General features: G+C 60.8%; 2 protein-coding genes across 8 annotated transcripts; one reads left to right on the forward strand and one right to left on the reverse strand.

Moving 5' to 3' along the window:
- Window positions 1–229: 229 nt before the first annotated feature.
- On the reverse strand, window positions 230–6217 carry LARGE2 (LARGE xylosyl- and glucuronyltransferase 2). 4 transcript variants are annotated; one of them, XM_086677571.1, is made up of 15 exons: window positions 6047–6217; window positions 5700–5746; window positions 5250–5605; window positions 4842–4924; window positions 4444–4567; window positions 4032–4203; window positions 3800–3904; window positions 3202–3314; window positions 3002–3127; window positions 2769–2924; window positions 2479–2639; window positions 1782–2060; window positions 1284–1433; window positions 979–1174; window positions 230–479 (listed from the first exon to the last, which is right to left on the reverse strand). In XM_086677571.1, exons 3-15 carry the CDS (start codon window positions 5541–5543, stop codon window positions 270–272), a joined length of 2169 nt encoding a protein of 722 aa, XP_086533697.1. In that variant the 5' UTR covers window positions 5544–5605; window positions 5700–5746; window positions 6047–6217; the 3' UTR covers window positions 230–269. The 4 variants fall into 4 exon arrangements, with proteins under 4 accessions (XP_086533697.1, XP_086533699.1, XP_086533698.1 ...); XM_086677573.1 differs by lacking the exon at window positions 6047–6217 and having other exon boundaries at window positions 4474–4567; window positions 5250–5359; window positions 5447–5605; window positions 5700–5847; XM_086677572.1 differs by lacking the exon at window positions 6047–6217 and having other exon boundaries at window positions 5250–5359; window positions 5447–5605; window positions 5700–5843.
- Window positions 6218–8913: 2696 nt separating this feature from the next.
- PEX16 (peroxisomal biogenesis factor 16) lies at window positions 8914–16400 on the forward strand. Of its 4 annotated transcripts, none has more exons than XM_086677602.1 (11): window positions 8924–9843; window positions 10117–10152; window positions 10929–11005; window positions 11321–11454; window positions 11591–11691; window positions 12609–12779; window positions 12866–13021; window positions 13123–13195; window positions 13316–13435; window positions 15554–15618; window positions 16214–16400. In XM_086677602.1, exons 4-11 carry the CDS (start codon window positions 11381–11383, stop codon window positions 16270–16272), a joined length of 819 nt encoding a protein of 272 aa, XP_086533728.1. In that variant the 5' UTR covers window positions 8924–9843; window positions 10117–10152; window positions 10929–11005; window positions 11321–11380; the 3' UTR covers window positions 16273–16400. The 4 variants fall into 4 exon arrangements, with proteins under 4 accessions (XP_086533727.1, XP_086533728.1, XP_086533725.1 ...); XM_086677599.1 differs by having other exon boundaries at window positions 8926–9917; XM_086677600.1 differs by having other exon boundaries at window positions 8950–9917; window positions 12699–12779.
- Window positions 16401–16829: the final 429 nt, after the last annotated feature.

Here is a 16829-nt window from a genome sequence, read left to right on the forward strand (position 1 = left end):
GTACAGATGAAGCTAGGGGAACCAGCCCCCAAACCACTGGGGCAGAGTGAGACTAGACCCCAGCCATAGCAGCACGGGGAGGCCCCCAGGACCCACCCCACAGGTGCTCCAACTGAAGCCCTTTCCACTGAGACCTTCAATAATTTAAATAGCAGGGAGGGTGGGATGGCTGGCAAGGCTGCTCCAGTGTCTGCAGGGAGCGTGTGAGAGCCAAGGTGGGGGGGGGGGGGGAGGCAGGGGGGAGCCACTGCAGGCCCAGCCTGGGGGGGTCAGGCGGGGCCCGGGGGTTGCTGCAGGGCAGTGAGGTATTTGAGGGCAGCAGCCCCGTAGTGACGGGACAAGTCCTGGTGGAACTCGTCCTTCAGGGCCTGGAGGCAGTCACGATAGGCGGGGCTGGAGCGGAAGCGAGAGATGTCCAGGCTCGGGGCATGTGGCAGGTGGATGGTGAAGGCCTCGGGCAGCACCAGGAGCTCATATTCCTGCAGTGGTGGGAGGCAGATGGACATTCTGGGCTGAGGGGAAGATTACAGTTCTGGGGGGACGGGGGGGGGGGGGCAGGCTTATTCAATAGCCCTTTACGGCCAAAGGAAGGGTCGAAGGGCAGACGATTTGAGTTCTACCCAAAGGTGGAATTTCTTTTTTTTTTTTTTTCCAACGTTTATTTATTTTTTTTTGGGACAGAGAGAGACAGAGCATGAACGGGGGAGGGGCAGAGAGAGAGGGAGACACAGATTCGGAAACAGGCTCCAGGCTCTGAGCCATCAGCCCAGAGCCTGACGCGGGGCTCGAACTCACGGACTGCGAGATCGTGACCTGGCTGAAGTCAGACGCTTAACCTACTGCGCCACCCAGGCGCCCCTAAAGGTGGAATTTCTAACAGTACTGCCTAATGGCGTGCTTGCCGCGCTGAGGCGTAGTGAGCTCCCTGGGCCTGGAGGCATTCAAATTGAAACCAGAGGCAGCAAGGCACGCCCTCACCTGTGCATCCAGCTCCACGATGTGGGCCACCTTGTTCCAGCCGAACCCCACAAATCGGGGGTCGTAGCGGGGACAGTCACGAGGCACCACCACGTAGGGCTCATAGTCAGCTGCCCACTGCACACGGTACGGGGTCTGAGCCTCTCGCCAGCGGGCATAGTCTGTGGGTGCGTGGCCCCGGGGCCACTCGTGGTACCTGCGGAGCAGGAGAGGGGGGCAGAGAGCCAAGCTGAAACCAGGAGCTCAGTGAGGGGGTAGGGGGAGCGAGGGAGAACAGAGCCGAGCAGAGCAGTGGCCTCACCCACCTGAAGGTGTAGAGAGAGCCCGAGTCCAGCAAGGCCAGCAGGTCGGCCTTGGAACTGGGGAAGCTGAAGCGGTAGTGCAGGGTCTCGAATGCCGGCACCACCAGGGCCACTTTGCGCTCACTGTCCAGCTTCAGCTGCTCGATGGAGGCCCTGTCGGGGGAGCACCCGTGAACAGAGAAGAGGGAAGCCTCTGGGCCCAGCGATTCCCTTCCTTTTCTTAGCCGCAGGCCCCAAAGCTGGCTCGCCCAGACGCCCCGCAGGAGACAGACGGAAATGGAGCTGCCATGGGAAGCGGGCCCCAGCCTCCCGCGCTCTCCTACGGCAGCCCAGAGAAACGAGGTGGCGCCCTGCCCCAATACAAACCCCTCTTACGGAGGAAACTGAGGCCCAGACGTCTCCCGGGCGACGACATACTTGCCCGGGGTCCTGCGGGTACCCCCCCCCCCGCCATCCACACCCACCCATACACCGTCCCTCTCCCTCCCTCCTCAGGCCCACCTGAGGTAGTCGTAGAGGGAATAAGCAGGCAGAAAGTCAATGTCGCTGAGGAAGACGTAAGGCGTGAGGGCTTGGGCCAAGGCCACGTTACGAAGCTCGTTGACAGGGTAGAGGGGACCCTCACGATACACCACGTGGTAGGCCACGTCCTGCCGGGCGGAGAGCACTGCCGAGGCCTCGACGAAACGCAGGAACTGCTGGGCCTCTGCATCTGTGAGGTACAAGGCCAGGCTCATGGGGCCTGGCCAGTGTCTGCACAGGGCTTCCAGCATCTGCAGCCTGGGATAAGGGGGGTGGTCAGCCCAAGGACGGCTGGAACCACCGCCCCCCCCCCCAGGTCAGCCGCTGCAAACACCCCCTTCAAGTGACTTATTAAGCACCTTCCCAATGCTCTTTAAGCTGGTCTTAATCTTCACAACTACCCCACAAGGTGGGTCCTTTCTCACAGAACAAGAACACCAAAGGCCAGAGATACTAAGACTTGCCCGTGGTCCCACAGCTACAGAGGGCATTTCCAGGCACCTACACGATCCCCAAAACCCAAGCTCTTAACCACAGCCAGTGTCTCCAAATCCGGAAACTCCTCAAGCATCAGGCAACGAGAGCTCTCCCCTCCACCCATTGAAACCGTCCTCTCTGGAGGAGGTTTCTGGAAATTCCCAGGCCTTGCTCCCTGGTGCGGTCCTTGCACTCTCACCGGTCCATGGAGAGCTGGGCCACCAGGGTGACGTCGTGGGGCCGGGGAGGCAGCGGCTCATGGGGCAGGAAGGAGATGTGCACCCGGTGCACGGTGAGCTGTTGCTGCCGGAACTCAAAGCAGGCATCTTCCTCGTCCAGTTGTGCCAGGGCCCGCTGCAACTGGGGACATTGAGGGGAGAGAAGGACCGGGGCTGGGGCAGGAGGATAGGTCCCCAGGCAAGGCCAGGTCCCCCCAGAGCAGAGAGGGGCAGAGCCTCCCCAAGGCAAGGGAAGGCGGCTCCCTCTCACCTGCTCGGTCCCCGGAGGGGGCGGGCTGGGGCACCCGAAGAGCTCTCTCCGCAGCAGGTTCCCATCATACTCCAGGAAGGTCAGGTAGAGGTTTCGGAAGTATTCCACGTGCTTGTTCTTCACACGCAGCTTCTTTGGTGAGTTCCAGTGGATCACCTGGAACCCAAGAGGTTTTTGTTGCGGGGCTAGGAGCAGGGAACAGAAGCCCACCGCTCAGCCCCCACCCCATTCACCTTGAGATCAGATGCCTCCGAGTAGCAGCGCTCAGCCAGCGTGTGGTCTGACAGCTGAACGTTCCAGACGCAGGGCAGGGGCTGCACCAAGCCCGGGTGCTCCTTGATTACGGCATTGAAGATGTCCTGGGCGGAGATGGCCATCACGTCCCAGCCCAGAGCCTGCCCCACCCACCCCCCTTTCAAAAGCTCCCATAGACCTGGTCTGCCAGTGAGGTGGCGGGCAGGGTGAGGAGCTCGCGAGTGGCGGTCAGCTTCCACATCTGCCCCCAGCCGGCCTGCCGGAGCCTGTCCAGCCGCAGGAGGATCACACCTGCCCAGGGGAAAGGCTGTCATGCCCACCTGGGCTAATCCAGCTCCTGGCTCCAGGGGTCATGAAGGCGTCTTTTGAATGTTTATTTTTTGACCCATTGGTTTTTTTCTGTCTGTTCAGACATAGCGTGGACCACCTCGGTCAATAATCATTCCTCTTGGGGGTAAAGGGGACGCGCTGCACAGCTTACAGAGCACCTCCACAGCCATCTTCTCACGCTCAGTGATCCCAGGGCTGATAAAATCATCCCCATTTAATGGATGAGAAAACTGAGGCCCAGAGGGACCAAGTGGCTTGGCCAAAGTCATCCAACACAAACAGCCATGGTCGGATCTGTTTTCTGGCTCTTCTCCCAGTGTTCTTTCCACAGCACTATTCCTCCTGGGGGGGGGGGGGGGGGGTTCCTAGCATTCTGTGCCCTGCCCAGTCCCTGGGGCCTGAGGACAAGTGGCCACCCCTCCTGCCTCCCCCCACCACTGTCCCACCTGTGTTAAATCCCCGGCCCAAGGCAGGCCAGGGCCTGTGATTCCTCCAGAGGTTGCCCAGGTACCAGTCGCTCTGGTTCTCCACAAGACCGATCACTTGCTTGTCTGGGAGGGGAGGGCACGAGGCAGCTGCCTGAGGCTGCCACAGGACCTCGGCTCAGGGCTAGGCCACAGCGGGGCCTGGACAGGCCAGGGAGGGGGGCTGGCTGGGGCTGGGTCCCAGACCTCTCACCAGAAAAGTGAGCAAAGAGCGCCCAGAGCTCTGCGATATCAGAGGCGAAGGTGACATCTGTGTCCAGCACAATGACACGGGCCAGGTCAGGGGGCAGGGCACCGGGCAGCACTAGCTTCATTAGGCCATACAGGCCAGAGTAGTGCTTGTTGGGGATCCAGGAGACCTGGGGCTGCGGAGGAGGGGGGAAGGACAGGGCATGAACCTGGCAGAGAAGGGCCTGTGAGTGCCAGAACGCACCCAGGAGGGGTGAGGGATTTGAGCTTCTGTAGTTGTGATGGGACGGGGGCGGGGGGGGGGGGGTGTCCCAGGCAGCTCTAGCCTCTCCCCCACACCCTCACCCCGATGCCCTGGGAGGGAGGAAAGGGCTGTGCGCAGCCAGAAAGGAGTGCAGAAGGGCCAGGGCTCCTGCCTTGAGCTCTTCCAAGTCATAGAAGCTGACCCCGACAGCAGGCACCATCCACGTGTGGAAGAGCATCTCCAGAATGTTCCTGGCCACAGCATCAGTCACCAAATGGAAATGCAGTGGATTTTTCCTTGGGGAAGGACAAGTGAGGAAAGCTGATAGGCCCGAGAAGGGAGAACACGGGACAAGACCCACTGGAGGGGCCCAGAAGTGGCAGCACTAACTTCTGCAAAGAGCCGTTCCATACCCGGCTTAGGATATTCTTAGAACCACCTTCAAGGGAGGAAGGGACACTGTCCCTGTGGCGCAGATGGGGGAACTGGAGCTCTGAGATCCTGCCCAAGACTTTGTTCCGTGGCTCCCCACTCCTGCCTCCCCACCCCCACCCTGACAGCTGGTTATACCTGTAGAAGAGCACAGATTTCACCAGGGTGTTGAGGTCTCGGCTGGAGTTATGTCCCGCGCACACGATGGCCACGTGCAAGAGCTGGGGAGGAGGCGCAGAGGTGGGCAGCAGCCCCTCCCCCACTCGAAGGTGAGAGCCCACGACTGGCCTGGCCTGGCCTAGGGTAGTGTAGCCCCACCCGGCAACAAGAGCTAAGGAAGAATGGGGTGGGGGGATGTGGAGTAGGAGTTCACCTCTATTTCACAAATGGAGAAACCGAGGCGGGAGCCCGGGGACGCGTCGTCCCCGGCTGGGTGGTCAGTGTCCCGGCCCACGCCAGGTGTCGTGATTCCCACAGGTGCCCGGGTGGCCCGGCTGGGGCGCGGAGCCCCGGAGATTCCCGCCGCCAGGGGCCGCGCGCGCCTACCTCGCACTTGGGCGGCAGCGGCCGCGGCGGGACGCAGTCCGAGAGGTTGTGGCCCCCGCGGTCCGCCGGCGGGTCTCCGTCGAGGGCAGCAGCTCCCCGCGGCCTCTCGTCTGGAGGGACACGTGGCGTCAGCGGGCAGAGGAAGGATCCCGGCCCCCCCCCTCCCCCCCGCTCGCCTCCTCGCTCGCCGCGCTTACACTCCAGGTCCCCGCCGAACAGGAAAAATCCGATCAGAAGCAGCAGGAGCAGCAGCGCCGCGGCCCCCAGCGCCCGGGGGCGCCCTCGGGGCAGCATGGCCGCCTGCGGGGGCGCTCAGGGCGGGGAGCGACCCCGGGCTGCGGGCTCCATCGCGGTCCCTGCGGACCCGGGAGGGAGGCAGGAGGATCAGCCTCGGGCGGCGGGGCCCGACGGCTGCCCGATCCTCCCTCCCGCACTGAGTCGCCACCTCACCTGCTCCAGGGGCTCGGGGACCCAGACTTTCCTCTTCCAGAAGCCGGCTGGAGGGAAAGGGGGTGGAGGCGCAGGCCAGCCCCGTGAGGAGCAGGAGCCAGCCCCGCCCCCAACCTAGGTTCAGGTTTCACCTCTGCTCGGCGGAGCCCGTAGGGGCGGGGAGACCCTTGGGGACCTGGCCCCTCCCCTGCCTCGGCATCCAAAGGCTCCCCCAGCCCTGGGAACGAGCCGGATGGCTGGAGGGAGCCGGGGCAGCCACCCAGGAAGGCCTAGTCCCCGCTACCTGCCCTGAGCCCATCCCCCTCTTCCCAGCTCTGGGGCCCCATCTCTTCCCCTTAACCTTCCACCGTTGGGAGGGGCCCGTGACCCCCGGCCCCGGATCAAAGGGACGGCGGGGGTGAGGAGGAAGAAGTGGAATGCGGGGCCTCGAGGGTCAGGGACACCTGCTCTGGGGACTGGAGGCCGGGCCGGCGGAGACCTGCCCGGGAGCCGCGGAGCACCTGGAGCTCCAGCTTTTCTTCCTGCTCCCGGGCTTCCCCCCCCCCCCCCCCCCCCCCGCAGTTCTGGCGGCGCGGCCCAGACAAAGCCGCCTCCAGGTCTACTCCTGCCCCGGAGCTGGCAAGGGGGCCTCACCGACGCCAGGAACCGCCACCATTGCCTAGACCCGCGCATTGTGAACCGGGGCTGGGGCTGGATTTCTAATTATGCCCCACCTTGCATCCCACAGCAGGCCGCAGCCTGGCCCCCTGAACCACCACGGTGGACTGAGCGCTTATTCTGCGCGCCAGGCCCCGTGCTGAGGTTTGACAAGCCTCTTCTCAGTCACCCCTACCCCCAGCCTGTGACACACACACGCATTCTTCTCGTCTGAGAATTGAAGTGACCTGTTAGAACACTCTCCCACCCTTTTCCCAGGTCCCTTCCAGGCTCTTCCCCGAAGGCAAAGTTTCCTGCTACTCTTCTCTAAGGGTTTCCTGCCTGAGGTCTTGCCCTTGATATTCCTTCTGCCTGCATTCTGCCAGATTCGCACAAGGCCAGCTCCTCCTCTACATCCCTTGGTTTATTTTATTCCTATAAAACTGACCTTGCTGACTTGTGTATAGCCGGTCGCCCCCCTGGAAGAAGGCTGCTCATGGGGATAGTGGATGGGATGCACCAGGCCTCTCCGTGACACGGGTCCTTTAGCCCAACTTCACCTATAAAAAGTGAGGGCTGAGAGACCCTAACCCCCAAAGAAGCTGTGGAAAGCAGCCCAGGCTGAGACCCCTCAAGTGTCCTCCTTCAAGAGGCCTTTCTCTGAGAGATGAGGGTCTTCCAGGAAGGTCCAGTTTTGGAGGCCAGGGGCGGTGGTTGCCATGGAGACTTACGGTGGCTCCCTGCACATCTGGGAATTAAGAGGTGATGCAGGGGCCATTCTGGCGTCTGAAGCTTTGAGCCTCCACACCCCCCTCCCACCTTCATCCCTAGCCTGGAGCAGGAGTGGGGTTGGGCAAATCCCTCCCCAACACCCTCAGTAGCCACAGGGCAGGCGGCAGGAGGGGGGGACAGTATAAATGTGAGGGAGAGGGTAAAGCACACAGTCAGGGCCTGTCCAGGGAGCTTGTGGGGGACCTGGGGCCGTAGAACTTACTGTGGCTAGTCACAGTGCTGGCCGCACCCCTCTCTTAACCTTACTGTTCAGAGAAACCTGTCTGATGAGATGCTTGCCAGGCCTCCAAGAGGTTGTTCTGGGACATCCAGGGGGCATGGGAGACAGGTATGGGCATATGAAAGGTTACTGGTCTTCTAGGCCTGAGAGCTGGTTTGGCCCATCTCTGCCCAAGACTTTGCTGTGTGACCTTAGCCTAGTCAGGCCCCCTTTCTGGGCCTCAGTGTCTTCCTCTGTACTTGCTAGACTAGTCTAGCTCTCTTCTCCTGTGGCTCGGGGCAGACTAGAGGGAGGGAGGTTCTGGCCCAACTTGCCCAGAGGCCCTTCCAGCCCAACCGGGTGACCAATTCCAGGCAGGGACCCAGCAGGGAGGGGCTGTCCTGGGTGGCTCCTGCACTCACGGCCACTCTTTGTTTCTGGGATCTAATCGGGCAGCGATCTGGAGAGGAAATTCAGGCAGCAACTGGCTGAGCCCATGCGCCCCTCCCAGTCCTGAAGGGAAGGAGGAGAAGCAGGCGCCAGCCCCAGTGCCCTTCATTCTGTCCGGGGGAGGCAGTGGCTCTGTTCTCCACACTTTGTTCCTCCCCAGAACCACAGGACCATCAGCCCTGGGAGTATCAAAGGAACCTCACACACTCCACCCTCACTCTCTCCACAGCTGCAGAGGGAGAGACCGGAGGAGTGCCCACTGGTGAGGTTGGGGGAACAAGTTCCTTAAGATGGCGGGGTGCAGGGAGAAAGAGCCCCGTACTGAATACCCTGAGTCCTAGTTTTAAACCCAGCTGCCAATTTGAGTCAAGACCAAGTGGTCTCGATGCACCACCCTTCCTGGGCTATGGGCAGCAGGGGAGAGGACAGTGCTGTGGGAGGCACACATGGCGGCCCATCTGGCCAATGCCATGCCACGTGACCTGGGACAAAGTCCTTTTCCCTACTTGGGTCTCTAATTCCCCATCTGTGAAAAAGAGCTCATACCGAGCTGGCCAGGTTGCCAGGAGAAGTGGCGTATGAGTGAGCCTGGCTCCCAGGAGGTGGTGAGAAATGTTGAGAATGCCCACGACCCCCTCCGTTCTCCAAGACCTTTAGCCTCTCCTGAGGCCCCTGGACACATCTCCCCGAGTCATCGTTGCTTGGCATGAGTCGGGAGGGCAGCTCTGATTCCCCACTTGATATAGAAAAAAACTAAGCTGGAGAGGAGGGTGAGGGAGGGGGTAGTGCAAGGAGGGCAAGTGAGGTGTGTTGCTTAAACCGCCTAGATTCTGTGGTCAGACTAGACCAAGATTCAGATGTGACTCGGCATTCTTAAGTAGATCCTTTCCTCGCCTGCAGATAATAACCGGCAGAGGGAATTGGGTAAAATACTGTATTGCTACTCTCAGGGTAAACGGACTGGCCAGGTCCCCAAGGGCTCAGCCGCGCGACCCCACCCATGCCCCGCCCCCTTCCCCACAGCCAATTAGTGGCGGCCTCCCCGGAGCATCAACCTCTGGCCGCTCGTCTCCCACCACAGCCCCTTTCAGGGAGGCTGCCCCATTTGGGAGGAGATTCCCAGGAGTCTCCCCCATCCCTTGGGGTGCAGCTGAGGACCGGGAGGTGCATCCGAGGGCCGAAAAGAGCTCTGAGATTGCGCCCGAGTTCAAGGACCAAGTCTTTCCTTAAACCATTTTACAGATGGGGAAACTCGAGATCCAGAAAAGGGAAACACTCGATCAGGTCACCCCGAGCCAATAGCAGAAGTCCGAAACAGTTTTCTCTGCGAAGATGGGAGTGAAGGTCCGCACAGTCGATGCGGGAGCTGTGGCCGAAGCCCAGCACTAACAGTGCTGACCAGGGAATCCAGACTGCGTGGAAGGCTGTACTCTTCCTTGCCTCGGTTTCCCCCGCACTACCTCGGGGAGGACGGCAGACGAGGCAACTGGTCAAACGCGCACCTGCCAAGACTCTCCCCGCGGCTCCCAAGTCTGATGGAAGTTCCTTTAGCGAGCTACCTCCCAGCCCTTTAAAATCCGGTCCTCCAGCTCGAGCCTCTCGGCGTTCTATTGGAAAGACTCCAGGGTCCTGGTCCATTCTCTAGAATGAACTGCTAAGACTACCGCGGGAGCCTTCCTGGAACTGCTAACTGCGCAGGCGCGAGGGCAGCCCACCCGGAAGGCGGAAGAACCGGGCCCCAACTTGTTGGGCGGGTCGGGGGCGGAGAGTGTGTTAACCAATGACCTGAAGGATCAGGGAGGGCAGGTTTAGGCCCTCCGTTGCTAAGCGCTAGTCTAGTGGGTGGTGATTTAAGAAATGGGGTGAAGGGTAGTCCCAATGGCCCTTCACGTCAACATCCTTCGGGCCCGCGGAAGTTAAGCAACCAAGAGGCGGGCCTAGGACCGGAAGCAGGAAGGAGGGCGCAGGAAGCAGGGCGCCGCAGCTTGTCGTACTGTCGGTGCGTGAGTCTGTCGGTTCCGAGGGCAGGATGGAGAAACTGCGGCTTCTGAGCCTCCGCTACCAGGAGTACGTGACTCGCCACCCGGCCGCCACGGCCCAGCTGGAGACGGCAGTGCGGGGCCTCAGTTACCTGCTGGCAGGTGCCACCCTGACCTATCTATGCCCGATCCCTTCGAGGCTCTGACCCCACTAGCCCCGTCCCTTCGGAGTCAGGGTGGTGGTCGCTGTGCTTGAGAAGTTCCTTTCAGGTTCCCATAGGGCATAGGGAGGGGACGTCCAGGGCCCGAAGCCGCAGGCTGAGTCAAACCCTTACCGTCGCCTCCTGTGCCTTCTCTCCAGGTCGTTTCGCGGATTCGCATGAGCTGTCAGAGCTGGGTGAGCGGGGCTCTGGGGAGGGTGGGGGGCGGCGGGGCTTCCGAGAGAGGTGACCACCCCTAGGTTTTCCATTAGATCGTCCTGTGCTGTGACTGAATCGGACAGAGGTCCAGCGTTCACCGTCTTGGGCCCTCCATGTCCCCATAGTCGAGAGACAAATCTGGGGACCTTGACTGGTCAGGCGGCTGGCCCAAGCACTTTTCCTGCCTTTGCCCAGTTAATCCTCCCCTCTAGTCTTATGAGGTGGGTACCGCTACCGCTCTCAGTGTCCAGTTGAGGGAACAGAAAGGCAGTGAGGTTAGGGAACGGCTACTGATGATCCCAGAACCAGGATTCAAACCTGGATTTCCCACATTCTAGGATCCCCAGACTGTAACTGCCTCAGTAGTGTTTGCCCAGGGAGCACTGGAGGTAGTGAACGGTAGAGGTGGAGCAGACTTTCAGGGACGGGCTGCAGAGAACTAAGGCCAGGAGGTGAGACCACACATCCATGGCTGCTGAGAGCGATGGGCAGTTCTGGGCGGCTGGATGACCAGTGCTGTCCAGCAGGGTTTGTCACGAGATCAAACTATCCTTTCTTGTTCCAACCGCCCCCACGAGGTCATACTGGGGAGTGTGGAGCTCTGAGGAAGTGGGTGGGGGAGGCAGGTTGGTTTCCACAGAGTGTGTGGTTGGTGGAGCCCAGCAGGTGACAGGTGAGCCCCGCGGCTCTGGAGAGAAGGGGAGGGCCTGGAGGCTGCCACACCAGCCCCTCAAGGCTGCGCTCTACCCCTCAGTGTATTCCGCCTCTAACCTGCTTGTGCTGCTCAATGACGGGATCCTGCGGAAGGAGCTTCGGAAAAAGTTGCCTGTGGTGAGGATTCTGTCAGGAGCCCAGGGCGGGAAGTGTCGGGATTTGGGAGTAAAGTGGTAACAACCAGCCCGCGTGGGTGGCAGGTGTTTTGGTCTCAGAGTATGAGCTTTAAGCCGCCTTGTAAGGCGCAGGGTCGAGCTGTTAGCGTCCCCCTCTCTGAGTTCCAGAGACATAGGGTAGCCTGTCTCCCGTGGAGAACGCAGGCCTACGTGTGCAGCCTTAGGGGAAAATCCATATCTCCTGTCAGAGGAATCCTCTAGGGGGAGGGCCTGGATTGGGGCTCCTCCCTGACCTCTTGGCCTGGGGTTCCTGCAGTCGCTGACCCAGCAGAAGCTGCTGACGTGGCTGAGTGTGCTCGAGTGCGTGGAGGTGTTCATGGAGATGGGGGCCGCCAAGGTGTGGGGTGAAGTGGGCCGTTGGCTCGTCATTGCCCTCATCCAGCTGGCCAAGTATGTCGGGACTGAGGAGGGCAGGGCCTGGGTGGGGGCATCTCAGGCCAGCGGTTCGTATGGGGTTCAGCAGAGCACCCCTGACCCCCTGCCGGCTAGCCACCTCCCCCGCAGCCCTGCCATACTCCCAACCTAGGGCTGTCCTACGGATGTTCCTGCTGATCTGGTTCAAGGCTGGCCTCCAGACCTCACCCCCCATCATTCCGCTGGACAGGGAGACCCAGGCACATTCCCCGGGTAAGGTGCTTCCATGCTCTGGAGTGGCTTGGGACACGGGATTCATTTGTGGGTTTAGAAGCGGCCAGCATGAGTGGAGTGTTGTCTGTTTAAAACAAAATTTTTTTAACTTTTGTTTATTATTGAGAGACAGACACAGAGCATGAGCAGGGGAGGGGTAGAGAGAGGGGGAGGCACAGAATCCCAAGTAGGCTCCAGGCTCTGAGCCGTTAGCACAGAGCCCGACGCGGGGCTCGAACTCACAAACTGCGAGATCGTGACCTGAGCCGAAGTCAGTCGCCCAACGAACTGAGCCACCCAGGCACCCCGAGTGTTGTCTGTTTATGGAGCACATCTGTCCCTATCAGCTCAGTTTGCTCTCGCCACCGTGTATTGTACAGAGGAAAAGAAGAAAGGTTAGGCTAGGGGCAGAATCAGAACTTGAACTCAGGGCTTCTGGCGCCAGAGTCCTCCTTCTTTTTGGTGGGCAGCAGGAACAGGGGACGCCTTGAGTAGGAGACAGAGGTCCTGCCAACCATGTCTTTGGGCCTCGTTCTATCTATCAAGAGGCACAGCTTCATGAGGCAGGGTACCTGGCAGATCTGTCCCTTCAGGGCTTTGGACTCCTCACCGGTTGGCCTCCAGGCCTGACTCTCCTGGCCTTGAGTGGGGACAGCTCTTTGCTTCTCCTTGTGGTCCTACTGAAAGCCACGGACTGAGAAGACATGGTCGTTCTGGTGCTGCAGTCCCCACAATTGTGGTTGGGCCACTCTAGTCCCTGGGAAGCCTGGGTTCTTGGCTGGCTCGCCTGCCACGGGTGATGCTGACCTTTCGCCCAGGCCAGGGAGAATGTTGAGCCACAGTGCCTGGCTACGGTGTCCTTGCCTCAGCCACGGCCTTAGTACACGCTTATCCGTGCTCATCCGTTCTCCCCTCAGCCCGCGAGCATTCACTGTGCACCTGTTCTTTGCATGCCCTCCTGGAAACACGTCCCTCTGACAGTACGGCCTTCTGTCTGTCCGTGCTAGATTGTGACCAGAGCCCCGGCAGCCAGGAGCAGTCATACGTTGGGAAGCGGTCAAACCGAGTGGTACGAACCCTCCAGAACAGTAAGTGTAGGATGTAGCTGGACTGGGAACCTCAGTGCTCAGGTCAGCCTGGGCCTGACTGCTCATCTGTCCCCCCTGTGTTCTAGCTCCGTCCCTGCACTCGAGGCACTGGGGAGCCCCCCAGCAGCGGGAGGGACGACAGCAGCGGCAGCAGCACGAGGAGCTGAGTGTCCCCCCCACCCCGCTGGGGCTGCAAGAGACCATCGCAGAGTCCTTGTATATCGCCCGGCCCCTGCTGCACCGTATCCTTAGCACGGGGCTGGCCGGCGCTGCGGGGTGGGCTGGATGGGGAGTGGGCGGGCGGGCCACGTGCTGGAGACATCCTTGACACCTTGGCCGTCAGTGCTCAGCCTGGGCCTGTGGGGTCAGCGGTCGTGGACGCCCTGGCTCCTGTCTGGTGTCGTGGATGTGACCAGGTGAGCCTGGGCCCTCCTGGGGGCTCCACCCCCTCTGCCGGGCTCTGGGCTGCAGGCCTGTCCTCACCCGAGCCGTCTGCTTCTCTTGCCGCCCCTGACCGTGTCCCCTCCTGCCCCCAGCCTGAGCCTCCTGAGTGACAGGAAGGGCCTGACCCGGAGGGAGCGGCTGGAGCTGCGGCGCCGGACCATCTTGCTGCTCTACTACCTGCTGCGCTCCCCATTCTATGACCGCTTCTCCGAGTGAGGACCGGCCACCACAAGTGGCAAGGCCCACCCTCGGCCGCGTGGAGGGGAGGGCAGCAGGGCACTGGTGTCCCAACCCCCGAGCACGTCTTCTCCCCTGCTCCCTCCTTCCTCCATCCAGAGCGAGCACCCACTGTGTGCCGTCCTGGGTGCGGCCACTTCCTCATCAGATAGATGGCGGCCCGCCCAGCCCTGCCTCAGAGCCATCAGCCCAAGCGCGCAGGAGTTAAGGGGTGTTAGCACGCCAAGGGCAGGGCCACTGGGATGGTGGCGGGTGTGGGCGCGATGGTTGAGTAGTTTGGGTCCCCACTTGTCAGAAGAAGCCTTTGAGAGTCAAAGAAGCCGGGCACCTTAAACAGAGCCACCCAGCTGGCCAGTGGCAGAGCCGGGTGCCACCTCCGTGCTGTCTCTTAGCCTGCCCCTACCTCGCCCAGCCTCTGTGCCATCACCTGTGAGCGTCCTCAGCTGGACACAGGGCTCCCTGGCAGCAAGTAGGGGGTGGCTTGGGGCCACGCTCCCCAGGGCCTGCCAGGCGACTGCCCCAGGTCATACTGAGATCCGAGGCCCTTGTACAACGACTGGGGCCATGAGACGGACCGGAGGCTCCCCGGACCCCCTCTGTCTCTACATCTTAACAAGGAAGACTGAACTAGTAACTAGAATTACATTTAACATTATGGCCCCACAACCTCCGGCTCTGGTTTGGCTTGGTGTGTTTTTGAGGCAACAGGAAGCAGGTTTGGGCCAAACTTAATACCACCTTGGCGAAAATAGCTTGGCCTGGCAATTGCTATTTTCAGATAAGTTTGGAAGCTCATGAGGTTCTAAAGCCAAGTCGTATTCCTTGCTCTAGAGAAATATTCCAGAGACTTATGTGGACCGTGTGACCTCCCCCCTCCCCCTCCCCCGCTCCCAGATCGTCTGCACTTTGCAGAGAAAGCGTAGCCCCCCAGGAACCGAGGCATTTTGGGGCAACAGTCACGGCAGAGGGGGCTCCCCAGGCTGCGTGCCTCTAGTGTGGCGTGCATTCCTGCAGAGACCAGACCAGCCTCGCACCCTCATGGCAGTGGCCCAGACTGAGAAAGGTCTAGAAACTTATGCCTGGTATATAGTAAGCACTTAGTGAGTGCCGGGAATCTTATCACTTCTTTTTCTTTTCTTTTCTTTTCTTTTTTTTTAAGTGTTTATTTATTCTTGAAGGAGAGAGAGGCAGAACGCAAGCAGGGGAGGGGCAGAGAGAGAAGGAGACACAGAATCCAAAGCAGGCTCTGGGCTTCGAGCTGTCAGCACAGAGCCCGATGCGGGGCTCGAACTCACAAACCGCGAGATCATGACCTGAGCCGAAGTCGGACGTTTAACCGACTGAGCCACCCAGGCGCCCCTTATCATTTCTTATTATCATCCCCAACACCATCGCCTCACCCCAGGTTCTCCTGTGGGGAAGCCCTGTCTCTTAAAAAATAGGGCTTCGGGGGCGCCTGGGTGGCGCAGTCGGTTAAGCGTCCGACTTCAGCCAGGTCACGATCTCACGGTCCGTGGGTTCGAGCCCCGCGTCGGGCTCTGGGCTGATGGCTCGGAGCCTGGAGCCTGTTTCCGAGTCTGTGTCTCCCTCTCTCTCTGCCCCTCCCCCGTTCATGCTCTGTCTCTCTCTGTCCCAAAAATAAATAAAAACGTTGAAAAAAAATAAATAAATAAATAAAAAAAATAGGGCTTCAGCCCTTGTCCCTTCCTCTGAGTGTGCCCCCCTCAGACTGCATGCCCCCTTGGGGCCTGGTCACTCTCAGCGTGGGCCTGTGAGGTTTCAGTGTGGCTCAGCTCTTCTGGCTTACTGGGGGCTTCTCGAAGGTAGGGTGGGACTGTCCTTCCCTCTGGGCCCTCTCTGTCCCTGCTTGGGGCTCCATGAGTGTTTGTGGGCTCAGGAGAAGGAAGGGCAAGACGAGGGAGAGAGAGGGGTGGGAGGCGGTGTCTGTGGGGTGCTGGGAATATGCCACCCGTCCGCGGCTGAGCTGTGGGCGGCCCAGGCCTGTGGCCCAGAGCTGTCATCCTTTTGTATCGGGGTCTGCAGGCACCCAGACCCCCTCCTCAGCCTGCTCCTTGTTTATCTTCTCTTTGCAGGGCAAGGATCCACTTCCTTCTCCAGCTACTGACAGACCATGTCCCAGGAGTTGGCCTGGTCGCGAGTAAGTGTGGGATGGTGGGATGGTGATGACTGGGTATCACAGATCTTGTGAGTGGCCCCGCATCCCTGACTGTTTTCTCTGTATCTCCTTGCAGTCTGATTCTTGACAGGAGAGAGAGAGCCCAGAGGTCGGATTGGGTGGGTGACAGCTCCTGGGTGTGGGCCAGGCTGGCCTGTAGAGCCTCAGGGGTGGCTGGAAGAGGGCGTCCTGTCGTGGGAGGAGCGTCAGGCCACATTGGGCTGTCAGCCTTAGTCTTGCCTCAGCATCCCGGGGCGATATGACCCTGGCTTCTCTGGGGATTATATGGCCGGGCTGAAGGCCACTAGACTGGAGCTCGTACCTCAGCAGGCGGGCTGTCGCCATCCATAGCTGGACAAGCCACATGGCTTCTCTGAGCCTGAGAATCTTTGTTAAGGGGGACGGGGGTCACCGCGATGCTGCTTCCCTATGGGCTGACAGGTGGGAGAGTTAGTTGGGCTCCTGGCTGGGCAGCTGTGGGCAGCTGTATTGGGGCAGCAGTGGCCGAGACAGGCCTCAGGTAGAGCAGAGTCAGGCTGGAGTCTGGCTCTCAGCCCCGAACTCTCTCTCATTGCAGGGCCGCTCATGGATTACTTGCCCACCTGGCAGAAAATTTATTTCTACAGTTGGGGCTGACACACCCCGGGAGCGGGTGCAGGGAGGGGCGGGGTGGCGCGCCCTGCTGTTGGGGGCAGGGGGTGCCTCGGCCCTTCAGTCCCCCGGGGCCCCTCTGCTATAATAAAACTGACTCCGGCGGTGTCCGAGCACGTGGCCTCTTCATGCCCATTGCCCAGGGCACCTGGCACTCCCACGTGGCCAGGCCCGGCTCACCGCCCGGCCACCAGGGCACCCCCCTAACATCCTCTCAACCCTTCCCTCTTCGGTGATGGAGCCGCTGCAGCCCGTACCTCATCACCGGGCCGAGAAGCCTCTGCTGGGACTGGGCCCCGCTCTCCTCCGGCCACAGAAAGCTGGGGTTTAGCCCCATCGCGTATAGGGAGCCGCTTGCTGGCAGCTGCAGAAGTCAACTCCGCTTCCCTGTCACCGGTCCGTGTTGACAGCAAACAAGGCCGAACCTGGGCGGTGGATGACATCGGCCCCCGTGTCTTCTGGCCAGAGCCTCTGTGTGTCCCTTCCCCGCAGGGCCGTGTTGCTCCCGCTGCCCTTGGCGGTGGCCGCCCGTCAGCCTCTGT

The sequence above is a fragment of the Puma concolor genome, chromosome D1, assembly GCF_028749965.1.
Source record: "Puma concolor isolate L17-30 chromosome D1, mPumCon1.1.hap2, whole genome shotgun sequence".
In the NCBI taxonomy this organism is placed as follows: domain Eukaryota; kingdom Metazoa; phylum Chordata; class Mammalia; order Carnivora; family Felidae; genus Puma; species Puma concolor.